At 46.8% G+C, this 15,598-nt stretch overlaps 1 protein-coding gene across 1 annotated transcript in view; it reads left to right on the top strand.

The window, feature by feature from the left end:
* ME3 (malic enzyme 3) overlaps positions 1 to 14,222 on the top strand; it is a 171,317-nt gene extending 157,095 nt beyond the window's left edge. The window contains exons 9-14 of the mRNA XM_048841750.2: positions 2,192 to 2,305; positions 3,048 to 3,153; positions 4,380 to 4,522; positions 5,597 to 5,770; positions 6,637 to 6,735; positions 11,214 to 14,222. Coding sequence (XP_048697707.1) covers positions 2,192 to 2,305; positions 3,048 to 3,153; positions 4,380 to 4,522; positions 5,597 to 5,770; positions 6,637 to 6,735; positions 11,214 to 11,375 — 798 coding nt within the window. The 3' untranslated portion in view covers positions 11,376 to 14,222. The remainder of the gene's footprint in view (positions 1 to 2,191; positions 2,306 to 3,047; positions 3,154 to 4,379; positions 4,523 to 5,596; positions 5,771 to 6,636; positions 6,736 to 11,213) is intronic.
* Positions 14,223 to 15,598: the final 1,376 nt, after the last annotated feature.

Below are 15,598 nucleotides of genomic sequence, written 5' to 3'. Positions count from 1 at the left end.
TGTGCACACTGCCACCCCACCCCAGGTCCCTGGATGCCTATCTCCAAGCTAAGCCCCAGAGCGAGCCACAAAGCAGGAGAAGACAGGCAGAAGAATGCCTGTCTCACCCATGGGCCCAATCTGGTAAGCGTGCTCAGAGGCACCTATTGGATCAGGTCCCATTCAAAATCGAGAGGGTGCCACCCACCTTATAAATTTCTATCCCAGTGGTTAGAGCTCTCACCTGGGGCGTGAGAGACCTAAAATTCAATCCTCCCCTGAGGTGGGGAAGGATCTGAACAGGAGCCTCAAACCTCTCAGGGGAGTGCGCTAACCACTAAGCTCTGAGATACTCTGACGTGTGGCTCCCTCAGTCTGTCCTGTGGAAGCTGTGGATATATAGAGTCACTGGACCAGAGAAAGGGTGAGAGCAATTCTGTAGTCCGGTGGTTAGGGCACCCACGTGGGAGATCCTGGGTCAGTCCCCCTGCTTCAATCACTGTTTAATTATGTATAAAAAATAGAACAGTTTCAACAGGAGAGAGTGAGGGTGCCCACCTCAGAATATCCCAGCAAGTGGGCACCACCTCCTCTCCTCCCCCACGGGGCTGTGTGGTGTGAAGCAGTCACCTAACTCATTCTCACAAGAAACACATCAGGTGCCTGACTCCGGGAGAGGGGTGGCTATCTCCATGAGAGGGCAGGACTTAGGACACAACCCTCTTGTTGGCATCTCCCATTGGCTAGTTTATGCAGCTCCTTGCCTAGCATGCTGGCTTTTGTGGATCACATTCTAAGGCACCTGTCTCTCCGCATGCATTATATAGGGAGACTGAGTGCCTCATTTGGCTTTGCAGATCAGTGTTGTTCCAGTGATTTTTTTTCATGCAGTGTTCTGCCGAAGTCTCTTTGTGGATTCGGGCCTAAGGCTTCAGCCAGGCTGGAATTCAGTAAGGAGAAGCAAAGGAGCAACCTACTCCTAGTGTATTTTTCTGACCAGGAATGGTCTTCATTGCTTGTTAGCCCTTTGCAGCCAGCACATCTGAGAGGGAGCTGGAGCCTGTTCCTCCTTGTGTATCACTAAGAGAATGGTTTACTTAACTTACAGTCAACTCTGTGCAAACCCACTGAATGCGATGAGGCTGCACAGGTGTCAATGGGGTTTTAATTTGGCCTGAAGAACCTTTATTACCGATGATGCATGAACTGAAAGAAGCCCAGCTTGAAGCCCAGGGCCTGTCTGCTGAGCTGGCAGTTAGGGAAAACAAAAATCTTCTTCCTTGTAAACTGAGCACATCACTGAGGAACAACAAACACAGTATTCCCCCATGCCACTTGCACAATCATTTGTCAGAGTTGAGCCACACTTTCCCTTTGAGGCAGAAACCATACCTTCCTCTGTGTGTGTACAGTACCTAGCACAACAGGGAGCGGAGAAGAGAGGGAGGGTAGCTAGTGGTTAAGGCTCTAGAGTGAGGCTTGTGAGATCTGCATTCAATTCCTGTCACCAACCGCCTGTGTGATTTTGGGCAAATCACTTAACCCTTCAGTTGCCCCTCTGTAAAATGGAGATTACAATCTAATAGTCACAACAGATGGGTATGTTCAGCATCTTTCCACCCAGATCTCAGGTGAGGCCTCTCGGTGAAACCATAATGCCAAGAATTATATACAGCAAGTCAGGGTTGTTTTGTTTTTGTATCATGAGACGGGGGAAGAAAGAGGGGACCGTTCCCCTCTCAACATTTCAAATGCACCGTTTACCACTGTTGCCTAGAGTTCCTCTCTGCTGGCTTCATCCTGGAGCCGCACTAGTTTGGCTTCCACCCGCTTTCTCTCCACTGACACTGCTAGTCTGAAGGTCTCTGACAACATTTTCCTGGTCAGATCCTAGGGCGATGCTTCACCTTTAACCTCCTTAACCAGTCTGCTGCTTTAGAAGCCATCAATCACTCCCTCCTTCTTGACATGGTTCAGATGATGATCATTTGTATTACTGTAGTGCGTAGGAGCCTCAGTCCTATCCCAGGGCCCCGGTGTGGTAGGTGCTGTACAGAACAAAAAGAGGGTCCCTGCCTCACAGAGCTTACAATCCGTGTGCTTTTTGGGAGGAGTGGGGGGAGAGGGGGCTGTCATTTTTTAAACCTCTCCAAAGTGAGGCAGGTTTGTTTGAGGAAATGATCGGAATTTGCTTTCTGCTTATGGGTTTCAGGCTGCCATGGGCATAGCCCAGCTCATCATTATGGCCATGGAAAAGGAAGGAATTTTGAGGGAAGACGCCATCAAAAAAGTCTGGATGGTGGACTCCAAGGGACTAATTGTCAAGGTAAATCTGCCTCTGTTGCACTACTGTGTTGTGGTGCATGGTAGATGCAGTGTAACAGGCACAGGGTACAATGGGGCCTGACTCATTAACCCAGAGCAAGCAGATCCAGTGGGTCACAGTCAGCCCTGGAGTAAGTGGCTGCAATTCTGTTGAAGTCAGTGGAGCTGCACTTGCTTATACACAGCAGGGTAGACTTTGCTTTCCTGTTTTTGATGCCCTTTCCAGTAGAGTTTGGACATTCTGGGGATAGCTACAGCTGCAGGGTCAGGGACCACTCTGCTCTTCAGGTCCAATGGGACTTTGTAAATCTTTGTAAATCTCCTCTCTCCAGGAGACAGAGCTTTCTTGAGATTTGGTCCAAGACACTGGAATGAACTCCCACCCAAACTAAGGACCATCAGAAACCTCACCGCCTTCCAAGCGAAGTGCAAGGTGCATTTCTTTAACCTGACCTTTTCAAACAGAGACAGAGAAACGAGCACATCAAAAAAGAAACTTACCAACACAAACTACTCCACTGCACACAATCCTCCCCCCACAAGAGGATGGGAGAACAAACCATAAGTGACGGATGTTAGTCACGTAATGAACGAGAGGCAGGTGTGCAGATACTACAGGGACGATACGGTATAGCAGAATATAGAAGGGTGAAGCACTGAAATCTTGCAAACAAGATTTTGCAAATGATCGATCCAGACTTTTCTCGCCTGCCATAGGCTGGTTTGTTCTTTTTTCCCTGCAGGGGAGGAGTCACCTGAACCATGAGAAGGAAATGTTTGCCCAAGACCACCCCCAGATGAGAACTCTGGAGGAGGTAGTGCAAAGGGTGAAGCCAACAGCTATTATAGGTAGAGTCACGGAAGCGGGAGCTCCTTCTCATTTGTCCACTTCTTGGGGGTTTCTTTTTTCCAGGGGCTCCTCTGTTGTCCAGGCCGACTCCCCAGGCCTCCCTGCCTGCATTTCTTTCCTTTACTTCCCAACAGCCCCCGTCTCTTGAGGCTATGAAGCACAAGCTCCCTCCTTCTGTTGAATAGGGATCCCTCCGGAGCCAATCGGTGCTGCCCTCAATTGGCCACAGGGGGCACTCTTGAGTTAAGCAGAGTTCTGCGGCTCCCAGAGCCTGAGCATGTATATCCCTGGGGCCCTACCAAATTCATGATCCATTTTGATCAATTTCATGGTCACAGGATTTTAAAAATGATAAATTTCATGATTTCAGCTGTTTAAATCTGACATTTTTTGGTGGTGTAATTGTGGGAGTTCTGACCCAAAAAGGAGTTGTGGCGGGGTCGCACGGTTATCGTAGGGGGGGTTGCAGAACTGCTACCCTTCTCCGCTGCTGCTGGTGGCGGCGCTGCTTTCAGAGCGGGGGAGCTGGAGAGCGGCGGCTGCTGGCCGGGAGCCCAGGTCTGGAGGCAGAGCCGCCGCCAGCAGCAGCGCAGAAGGACGGATGGCCTGGCATGGGATTGCCTCCCTTACTTCTGCGCCGCTGCCTGCAATGCTGGGCCCCTCAGTCCGCAGCCGCCACTCTCCGGCCACCCCGCTCTGAGGGCAGCAGCACAGAAGTAAGGAGGGCAATACCACAACCCCCATGCAACTCCCTTTTGGGTCAGAACCCCCAAATTTGAGCAACGCTGGTCTCCCCCATGAAATCTGTATAGTAGAGGGTAAAAGCACACAAAAGACCAGATTTCACAGTGGGAGACCAGATTTCATGGTCCGTGATGCATTTTTCATGACTGTGAATTTGGTAGGGCCCTCTTTATCCCCAACTGACCAGCAGAGCAAGAGGCTGGTTGCAGTTACCAGTGCCAGATCTCCTGAAGGATAGTGCTGAGCATCACCACAAAGCCAACCCAGAGAAACACTTGGTTTGGGCTGTTTGCTGATCCTGAAGGTGGTTTTGTCACTGTAAATCTGACTTTCATGGGGTCTCTGGAAAGGGGTGGCCTTCTCCCTCGGAGTCACACAGTTTAATTTACTGAGCACTAACAAGAGCTGAGGTTTAAGGAAACATGGGCCCGATCCTTTGGAAGTCACAGAGTGAATCAGGAATTAACTGTTCACTTCTTAGGTGTAGCCGCCATCGCAGGTGCGTTCACGGAGAAGATTTTGAAGGACATGGCGGCTTTCAATGACAGGCCCATCGTATTTGCCCTAAGTAACCCCACGAGTAAAGCAGAGTGCACAGCTGAGCAGTGCTATCACCTAACAGAGGTAAATGTGCGACTGTCTCTCCCAACACAGCAGCTGAGTGGAACAGCCAAAGAGACTTAACACATAGAGCAACCTCTCTGTGTGCTACAGTGATCAGAGGGCTCTTTGGTGGGTCATAGATAAATGCAACCTCCTGGCAGAGCCCCACTGACATATGTCTCATGTCTAGTAAAATGGCAGTCTGCAGGGCTCTTGCAGTTGATCAGCCCCATGGGGGCAACTTCCCCCTTTGATGTAGGACGCATCTACACTGGCACAGTGGAGACATACCTTTAGCGTTAATGGTGGTGATTTGTTGAGGGGGGCGTTCCTGATGCAGACACCCTCCTCCGATCCAGGGCCCAGCTACACAACCTTGTTGGGGTTGTATCTTTTTATTAGGTGGAGAGGAGGGAGGCCCTGCTCCCACCCCAAACTCCCTTCTCAGGCTGGCCCATCACAGCTGTGCTCCTCATTGAGCTCCTCAAATGCATGAGGGCCCTAGCTCAGGTATTCATGGGAGGTAACTTTGGGATTTGGATCAGGCAAGGGGAAAGAGAGTGGGTAAGGCACTGGACTGGAACTCAGGAGATCTGGATTCAAGTCTACCTCAACCTTTCTGGGGGACCTTGGGTAAGTCATTTAGGCCCAGATCTTCAAAGGTATTTAGACTCCTAACTTCCATTGATTTCAGTGGAAGTTAAGCCTAAATACCTTTGAGGATCTGGGCCTAAATATCTCTGCGCATCTCCTTCCCCTCTGTAAAATGGGAATATTTTCCTGCATCACAGGACACTGTGTTGATAGGAGCCATGTATGTATCTAGATAAATAGGTTAGAATGAGACTTTGTCTGTCTATTTTACCAGGCTAAATAGAAACTAAATACTACATGGCTCTTTCCCCTTGGCAAACAAACTGTATGTCAGTTTAATCAGCAGTCAGATCATAATGGTGAGATCGGTGGTGGAGCTGTTACTGAATGATCAGTGAATTTGCTACCACAGTCACTGTGCTCCCAGAGCTGGGTTCTGGGATCCCCTCAATTGTAGACATTGCCTCTCCAATATCTGTGTGTGTCTGTTTCTCTCAACAGGGCCGAGGCATATTTGCAAGTGGGAGTCCATTCCCTAAAGTAACCCTGGCCAGTGGACAGACGTTCTTCCCCGGCCAAGGAAATAATGCCTACGTGTTCCCCGGAGTGGCGCTGGGAGTCATTGCCTGCGGGGTCCGGCATGTCTCCAACGAGATCTTCCTCACCACGGCAGAGGTTTCAGATCCATATTTAACTGGTGCTTTTAAAACATAAAAAAGCAGCTTCAGTGAGGCTTGTTGAACCCCAGGAGTGTAGTTAAGTCCTTGGCTAGGAACAGGCGCAGGGCAATGTGCATCATCTGAACTTCACCTCCTCAGCTAAAGGCTGCAGACTTTCCCAACACAGCAGGATGCCAGAGCTTCCATTATGCCAACAGAAGTCCCCTGCATGAGCCAGCATTTGATTCCCCTCTATGGAGGGAGCTGAGGGGAGGGGTAGGGGATATGGCCTCTGGAGTCCTGGGTTTGTTTTCTTACACGCAAAAATAACAAATCCAAAACAAACCAAAAATCCCCCAAAGCCTTTGATCATATTGGAAACAGCTGAATTTATTCCATAGCCTTTCCCCTGCTGCAGGAGATGCCTGGCTCCCATCAGTGGAGGGAAAAGCAAGCAGCCAGGGCTCCCGCCACGCCAGCAGCTCTCACAAAGACATTTTTACCACTTTGTATTTTCCTCAGCCTTTGCTGTAGGCTGTATTTTTAAAAAACTGCCTGGTTTCATATCATAACATACAGCCAAGTGGCACGTTTGGGGGGCATAGCCAACTTTTTCTCAGAAATGGACTCGTCACTTCTTTCAAAAACGGTATCTAGTCACGCACAGGGGTTTTTTTTGCAGAATGGGCTGCGCTTTCAAGCTCAGAATGAAACGGATGCACGTTTGAATTTTGGGTGGTTTTGCTTTTGATTGCAAGGACTTCTCCTGACTCTTGTAGCAACTGAAGTCTCAGCTACGCGCTGCCTTTTTAAAGCCTTAAGAGGGCGCATGCTGTACTTGATTGAGAACATCACCTATAACCTGCCTTTTCTTCATTCTAGTCTATTGCTGAAGAGGTCACGGAGGAGCATCTTGCTGAAGGGAGACTCTATCCTCCCCTGAGTACCATCAGAGAGGTGTCCTTCAAAATCGCTGTTAAAGTAAGAATTCAAGTATTCTAGTGAAGTTTTTGTTTATATATAAGCCAAGCTCTACCTCTCATAACGTTGGCAAGGATTTTTCTCTTGCCCTCATCTTTGATGTGGTTATGACTACCAGCATAAATGCACTGGCTATATTAGACCCAGAAACATGGGCGTGACTTTCCAAGGGATAAAGTAGGTCATTCAGGTTTATCAGAGCTGATTCAGTGCCATGGGCCAATCACAATTCCAGGTAGCCCCACACTGTGTAACTCCCATTTGGCTCCCAGTGTGGCTCCTGACATTAATTCCAAATTAGCCTCTGTCACACATCGGTGAAGCCTCCTTGCCCATTCCAAATTGCTGACATTGTAAATACTGAATCGGGATGTTGAGGTGAAGCGTGTTTTAATAATCCTAAGAAAATGAATCCCAGGTGGTTTAAAGCTCCATGCTCTATGTTTCTTGTCCTAAGTTGTGTGGCTTTCTTGTGTGATTTGAGCAAAGCAATAGTACTCTCAAACTCCTGAGTTTCATCCCAGATTTTCCAGTGGTTCTTTCTGTATTTGGGCAAATGGTTGAGACCCTTATGTTAAAAGTGGCCCATCTTCAGGTGCACACAGCTGGATTTTCAGAGTTGTAGATAATCCCCAACTGCACTTAGTCAATGGGAGCTGTGAGTGCTCAACATCTTTGCAAATCAGGGCCAACATTTGCAGACTTCAGGGGTCTGATCCAGTGATGCCTGAAATAAGTTGGAATCTTTCCATTGATTTCAGTGAGTTTATGGTCAGCCTTTGGGTGTCTAAACGTGGGCACCTAAATAAGTGGCCTGATTTTCAGAGGTGCTGAGCACCCAAGGCGTGTTCCATCATCCTTAACAGGAGCTGCAAATGTTCCGTGAAGAGTCATGGCCAGTGATTAAATATGGATTTATGTGTACATGTAGGCACCCATGGTTGAATAACTTGGCCTTAATGTCTATATTACCCCCAACTTAGAGACCACTTCTGAAAATTTACCTCATGCCTCAGTTTCACCTTTTCTGACTATGGGGATGTTAATACTTAGTTGCCCCCAGAGGAGTCTTGAGCATCCAGCAGTCTGTAAAGTGCTGTATACAACTGATCAGTAATAGATTTTTGAAAATGAAGCAGGAAATACCACTCACTTTCCATGCAAAACATACAACAGCACATCTTGCTTCACAGACTAGTGGTGCAGCCTCTAACACAGAAGTCTTGGCTGGTCCTGAACAGTTAGTCTTCTCTTCAGCATTTTAGTGTAACTCAGATAATGAAATCTCCCTCCTCCTGGGTAGGTATCCCAGGGTGCAACTCGCCACCATCCAGTGCGCTGTCTTTTGGGAAGTTTTGGCAATGCATGATGGGGCAAAAATGAGTCATGCGGGGTGACTGGGAGCAAGGGGACAAAGTCCCAGCATGCATCTTTCTCCCTCCTGTAATGTCATCCTTATCCCATAATTTCTGTGCCTTTTTAAAAAAAAACAAAAACCATGAACGTACATGGCCCTCCTTACTGTCCACCATCTGACAGAAGCATGGAATCTGCACAGTTCTGCACTATTGTCATGAGTGTTCCAAGCACAGGACACACGATCCTCCGATATTTGCAGAACCAAATCAGCAGGGAACACGATGATTTCACAGAGGGCAGATTTCATGAGATATGGTGAAAACCAAAGCAAGGTTGTTGGTGGCATTCACAGAGCAGCTGCAGACAGTGAAGCACCACTTCTGGGACCAAGAAACAAGCACTAACAGATGGGATCGCATCATAAGGCAAGTTTGGGATGACGAGCAGTCGCTGCAGAACTTTTGGATGTGCAAGGCCACATTCCTGGCTCTATGCTTGCCGCAGCCTTCCAACGCAGGGACACCACAATGACAGCTGCACTGAAGTGAAAAAACCAGTGGCAACCGCCCTGTGGAAATTTGCAATATCCAATTGCTACCGATTAATGGGAAATCATTTTGGAGTCAGAAAATCCACTGTAGATGCCATTGTCATGCATTTATGTCCATTTTGGCTACACACATACAGCAACCTTGGCTCTCACAGGTCAGTGCATGTGAAGCTGTGATTGGCCTTACTGTCCCCCGGTGAGGAGTAGCAGAGGTAGGGATACAGCTCCTGATGCCTGAAGGGGTTGTGTGTAAGGAGGTGCTCTAATGGAGTTCTCCATAGACAGCAAAGGGAGTGGCTGTTGGATCTGTAGGTCCACAAGAAGCTGCAGCATCTGTATTTGCTGCCAGAGAAGCCCCATTATGTCCTGGTGCATCTCCCTCTCCTTTTCCTGCTGGGATTCCTGGGCCTTTCATAGAATCATAGAATATCAGGGTTGGAAGGGACCTCAGGAGGTCATCTAGTCCAAGCCCCTGCTCAAAGCAGGATCGATCCCCAATTAAATCATCCCAGCCAGGGCTTTGTCAAGCCTGACCTTAAAAACTTCTAAGGAAGGAGATTCCACCATCTCCCTAGGTAACGCATTGCAGTGTTTCACCACCCTCCTAGTGAAAAAGTTTTTCCTAATATCCAACCTAAACCTCCCCCACTGCAACTTGAGACCATTACTCCTTTCTCCTGTCCACTCTTTCCTTGTCCATACAGTCTGCAGTATTCACCCTCCAGGCCCTTTGTTCACGGTCTGATGCAGCGCTGGATTGCCAGACCTTGCTGAACATGTCACCCTGAGTCCTCTTCTTTCTTCTCCATATCGGGCTCAGGCATCCTGCGGGTATGGAGGGGGAACAGCAGCAGCTACCCGTAACACACACACAGGTTGTCAGAATAGTCACAACAGAAAGCGAAAATTAAGATTCAGAACTCCCATCCCTTGTTCCCCTGAAGTTTTAAAAAGACATGCCTGTTGTCATTTCTGCTTTGTAGTGCTTGTGCACGGCACCATTCACAGCACCAGCCATGTGAGCATGGCCCACCAGGGGCAAGAGAAATAAGAAGGGAATTGCTTGATGGCATGAAACTATGAGTATAGGGCAGTGGCATTGAATACTGGCACCAATTTCCACAGGCGGTGGTGATTTTAGCTGATATCTCACTCCTGAGGGTAACAAAGGCATGGACAGCACAGCTGCTGTTGGTGTCCTGAAGTTGCCCGGGCCCTTATGTCGCTAGCCTGTTGACTGCAACGGTGCTTGCCGAAGTCATCGCCAACTGACGTGGGAAAATGTTCTGCCACGGAGGAAGACATAAGGCTGCCATCCTAGAAACCTTCAGGAGAGGATTGCAGGGTACCAGCATGAACGTTTCATTGAGATCTCTCAGGCGGATTCAAGGGACATCCCTGTGTACATAAACAAACTGCTCCACAAACCCCACACTGCCCCGCATAACTCTACAGGGGAATGAAGAGCAACTAACAACTCTACTTCTCCTTGTTGTGCCACTACCTCTTCTAGGATGAGTAAACTAATGAAAAGTCAATAGCTGTGGCCTGTTACATTGGGGTACATCACGGTACTGGGAAATACATTTACACTCTTACCCAAGGTTCCTTCCCCTGCATTGCGCTCACTGATGCTCAGCTGCTGGCACTGACTTGACTGTGGTGGAGTCTCTAGCAGGTCCTGGTTCGTGACATAGCTGGAACCCTGGTTGCATGTCCCCCAGTCTCCTTCACCTCCTCCTCCTCATTTCTGTGCATGCCATGAGCCTGTGTCTTAAGCTCCTCGGAGGTATCTACGGGCTGCTGGTGAGGTTTCCACCAAGTATGGCATGTAGCTCTTTGGAAAAGCAGTGGGTCTGCAGCTTGGCATTGGATCACTTGTTGGCCACCCTGGCCTTCTGATAGGCCTGCTGCATTTCCTTCGCTTTCTCATGGCTCTGCTGCATCCTCTGTGTAAGCTGCTCATAGCTGTCCACATTTCTACGGCTTGTCCATAGCTATGCCTGCACAGGCTCTTCTCCCCACAGGCTCAGGAGATCCAAGATCTCCCATCTACTTTAGGCCAGAGCAAGTCTGGAGCATGTAGCCAGCCTGGTCACCTGGGCAGTTGCACACAACAGTGGAGAGCTGCTAGGTGTGCTTGCTAAGCCGGACAATCAGAAAACGGCATTTCAAAAATTTGCAGAGTTTTAAGGTGGTGGTGGGGCCTTCCAGTCTTTGTGACCTCTGGGCAGTGGAGTTCACAACTGTGACCACAGCAGTCAGTGTCAGGCATTGTGAGACAGCTGCTGGCTTAGAGTCGACATAGATAACGCAGTGTCTACACTTGCACTGTGTCGACCTCAGTACATCAACCCTGGCTCAACACTGCTCGGGAAGGTGGGGTTACCATGTCTCCGTAAGGGGGCCCCATCGGTGTGAGACAAATTAAAGTGTAGATACAGGCACAACTAGGTCAACGCAGGGTGGCTTACGTCAACTGAACTTCATAGTGTAGACCAGGTCTTGGGGATAAAGAGCACCAGGGATTGAGCTATTCATTATTGTTTTGTTTTGTTTTTCTTTGCAGATTGTTGACTACGCCTACAAACATAATCTCGCTTCCTGGTACCCAGAACCAGAAGACAAGGAAGCCTTTGTCAGAGCCCTCATCTATAGCACTGATTATGAGTCATTTGCTATCGATAACTACAGGTGGCCACAAGCAGCCATGCACATTCAAGATGTATAACTTTTTAAAAATTCTGATCCTTAATATTCCCTGGTTGTTACCATCATTGCCATAAATGCGTCTTCAGGCCTGCAAAATTTTACTGTATCTGGAAACAAGCACTTTCTTACTTGCAGCTGCCTTTTTACTTTGTAAGTACCTGACTAGGCAAAAGGCCAGAGCCAACATGTGCAGTGACAGAGACATATATGTCTAAAGGCTTACCCCCCAAGAAGTCCTGCACCGCAGTTTCCACCTTCCTTTAAAGCACTCCTGTGACTTTGCATAAACAGTATTCTCTTCTAAACAAATTGTCTCACTTCTGTATCAAAAGAATGAATTTTAAAGTTGCAAATCACACAGGAACCATAGCTCCGAAGGAGCTGGCTTGGGTCCTCTCTTCTGCAAAGAGATGGTGGTAGAGGCCAAAACTGTCACTGAAGTTTAATTTCTTTGACACACAGAGTGCTGCAGTGATTTTTTTATTTTTATTATTAATCAGAAAGAATTGCAATCAAAGGCACTGCGGCATCACTACTGTTTTGGCAATCTAGTCTCCTTTCGGTGACACTAGCGGAAATCAGAAGTCGCTGCACTGGAACCAGTGGAGTTTGCTGTTTAGGAAGGCCTTTCAAAAACCTTCCACGTTGAGTGTCTAATATCCTGGGACCTTACCAATCAGTTTAAATGTATTAGTGAGGAGTATCCTTTCCTTATCAATTCCTCTAAAAGGGAATAATATCAGTCCAACCTGAAGATGTTTTTGAAGAGATGATAACTTGAAGATCCAAGTTTGTCCTTTGCAGTGTTGTTGTAGCCATGCTGGTCCCAGGATATTGGAGAGCCAACGTGGGTAAGGTAATATCTTTTATTGGACCAACTTCTGTGGTGAAACAGACAAGCTTTTGAGTTGCACAGAGCTCTTCTTCAGGTCTGGAAAAGGTACTCAGAGTGTCATAGCTAAATACAAGATGGGGCATATGATTGGTTTCATGGTGCATTTGTCCAGAAATTCTTCCTCATTTTTTGTCCTATGACTGAGAGGTGTTAATGGGGTCACTTCGCCTTGAATGGTCTCTTAAAATATGTGTTAACTACTTACGTTAAACAATCTGTTCCACTTTGTATTTAGCTGTGACAGTCTGCTTTCCCACACCTGAAGAATGGCTCTATGTAGCTCGAAAGCTTGTCTCTTTCACCAACAGACGTTGGTCCAATAAAATATTACTTCACCTACCTTGTGTAAGTTTGTTCTGTTTATTTAAAGCCTTATTCTATTGGTTCATATAATCAAATGTCGGTAACCTACATAACTACAATCAGGCTCCTACACGCCACAGATTTAAGAATATTTGATTTTCCTAACACATTCTCCCTTACCTGGCTCCAATATGGCCAAGAAAGGTCTCAGGGAATAGTAATAGGGTTTTTTTACTTAACATGAAACAGCACCCAAAGCATCATATCCACTAAGTCAAGTTTATATTTCTGCTGCTGGGTTAAATACAGGCTTTAACCATACAAGTCTTGCCTCATCAAATCTGACTGCCAATGCAAAGGGATGGACATCCATTTATTTTCAGACTAACACACTGAAAGGGAAAACAGAATCTGATCTATTTTAAAATGTTATTAATTGATGCATAAATAAAAAGTCTTAGATCATGGTTGGGTGAAAACAGACTCATCACATAATTAAATTCAGCATGACCATATCAAGAGTCAGCAATGCTCACATGTGGAACGATGATGAACCAGTTAGATCACATATGATGCATCCCCACTGATATCACAGCAGTCAAATAGTTTTCTCTAAACTGTTGCAACCAGTTCAGCAATGTAAATGTTTGTTTCCTTATTAGCTAAGACCTCTAGTTTCTTTCCCCAATTAAAATATCAGTTAAAATGAAAACCTGCAACACATCTGACGTGTAAAGCCAAAATTGGGAGCTTTCTCGTTGCTTTAAGCTCCCAGTCATGCAAGGCTTTACACACAGACTTAACTTATGCTCACATCGTTGGGGTCAATTACTGATAGCGGATACAGTAAGTCTTTGCAGGATCAGGGCCTAAGCCATTCAGACTGTCTGACTCTACATTGAGTCCACTGACATCACGTTTCAGCAAGCAATGAGATTTACTGTGCTTCTCAGGGTTTAACCTTAGGTTCTCCTCAGTCAGTATTCGGCTCAATAAAGCTTTACTTTCAGCTCCAGTGATGTAAAAATGGGCATGCACCAGAATCCGAGCTGATCACCCCCAAATTTTGGAGGAAAACATTCAGCATCCCACCTGGATGGAGGGTGGAGGTTGTATCCGTTTCTAAACAAGAGTCAGTATCTGAACTGAAATCACTAATGATTTTTCTCCTTTACTTCAAGCTATTTGCATACCTTGTTCTGAACACCCCAGGTGGCATGCTCCCACCCCACTCAGCTCATGAGCTAACATAAACCACATTTTGAATTCAGTCAGTGACTAAAGCAGCAGGAGAAGAAAGCACTCCCAAAACAATGCACACTTCCAGCCCAAAATACCTTCTGGATTTTTTCATTGTCTTTATTCTCCCCTCCAGTCATCAGGTGCTATAATGACAAGTTAATCTAAATATTATTCTACTTTTCCATGTACAGGTCCAATGGAACCCTTTCATTGTTGCTTTGTCTGTAAAACTGTGGTAAACTGCCTTAGTAATTCTTAGTGTTACTTTATGAAGACCTCAGACAAGCTGAATGTGCTGGCCATTTTATCAGAGAGCATTAAACAGCTCATGTAAGTGATTTCAGTGCTTTTGTAACACAATGACAGGTTTGTGAACTGCGTATGTTTCATTTGTATAATCAATTAAAGCTTACTTTAAAAGTGCAACATCATCCCTTCTTTTAAAACCCACGTATGCCAAATGGTTTCTGAAGAGTATTTCAAATTCATTGCATATGCCATACTAGACATTTGTCAGTGAAAGCCAGGCATTCAGACTACACCTGAAAATGGAAGCGAATGCAGTGTTACCTACTCTCTTGGGCACCAAAGCAGGTGAGGGTTCCCATTAATGTCAGTGGGACTGCTCACGTGTTCAAGTTCTTTGCTTAGTCAGGACTGAACTTGTGCATTAGGGGCATTGTGCTGTTGGAGCTGCCATCTTTCAAATTAGACAGCAAGCCATGAGCCTCACAACTTCTAACTGTATAGAAAAATAAATTCCAAAACAGAACGCGCCAGCCACTTCTCCACCTGTGGCGAGCATGAGAGAAACACATGACAGATGGGTAGTCACAGCGGTTAATGCACAATTGGAAAGTGCTCGGCGATGAGCACAGGCTCAGAACCTGTCTAGACCAGAACAATTGTGACCATTATGTATCCCATGGCACCTTAAGGTTGTTAGTCCTGCAGCCCTGCCCACCTACATGCCTAGTTACAGCTTCACCTGGATAGGAGAATCTTCGGTGCTTGTCCTACCCCGCTATAGAGCACTGCTATTCGCTGTCCAAGAGCCGCTGCTGCCCCAAAGGAGGCCTGCATTGGGTCTCTCTCTTATTTACCTCACTGGGCTTTTGGAGGCCTTAGTTAACTGATTGCACAGATTGCTAAAGTGAGTTAGTTGAGGTAGGGACAGTATCTTCCCTAAGCATTTCTGTGGCATCTAGTACAATGATGTCTTATGTAGAAAGGTTGGGAACTACTGCAGTATAAATATTCAAAGATAATACAGTTCCAGTGTACAGAAACAACCTCTGTCCCTGCTCATGTTCGGGGACCGTTTGTGCAGACAGTAGAAAGGTGTAGCCGGTGATGTCCTGGGTATGAGGGCCTACAGCTGTCAGTAACAGACCAGTTATTGCACTCTATCAAAGGTGAGTTTTGGGAAGGGGAAGAAGAGTTAGAAGTAAGGCCCCAATGCTATAGCCCTTGCAAAACGCCTGATGAGCTCAACAAGCTTTGCTGGAATACTGCAGGATCAGACTTTAAATCTCAAGGGCTTTAGCAATAGCAAGAGAAAGCGCTGCTGCACTCTGGAGTGCGAGTCAGGGCAGGCATCTGACTGTTTGGACAATTTGTATTCTCTTGGGTTCTGTAGAAAATTGGCAGTATTGGTTGATCTCTCGCCTAATTAGCACATTTCTCAACTTGCCTCCGTGGCTGTGATTCAGCTCTTGGCCTGTCTCCACTAAGGCTCAGCATCTCAGCCTTTAAACATGTCTTATTCCAATTCAGCAGTTCCAGCTGGACAAGTGCCTGAT

The sequence above is a fragment of the Caretta caretta genome, chromosome 1 (assembly GCF_965140235.1).
Source record: "Caretta caretta isolate rCarCar2 chromosome 1, rCarCar1.hap1, whole genome shotgun sequence".
Taxonomy (NCBI): domain Eukaryota; kingdom Metazoa; phylum Chordata; order Testudines; family Cheloniidae; genus Caretta; species Caretta caretta.
This window is presented reverse-complemented; position numbering and strand designations above follow the sequence as displayed.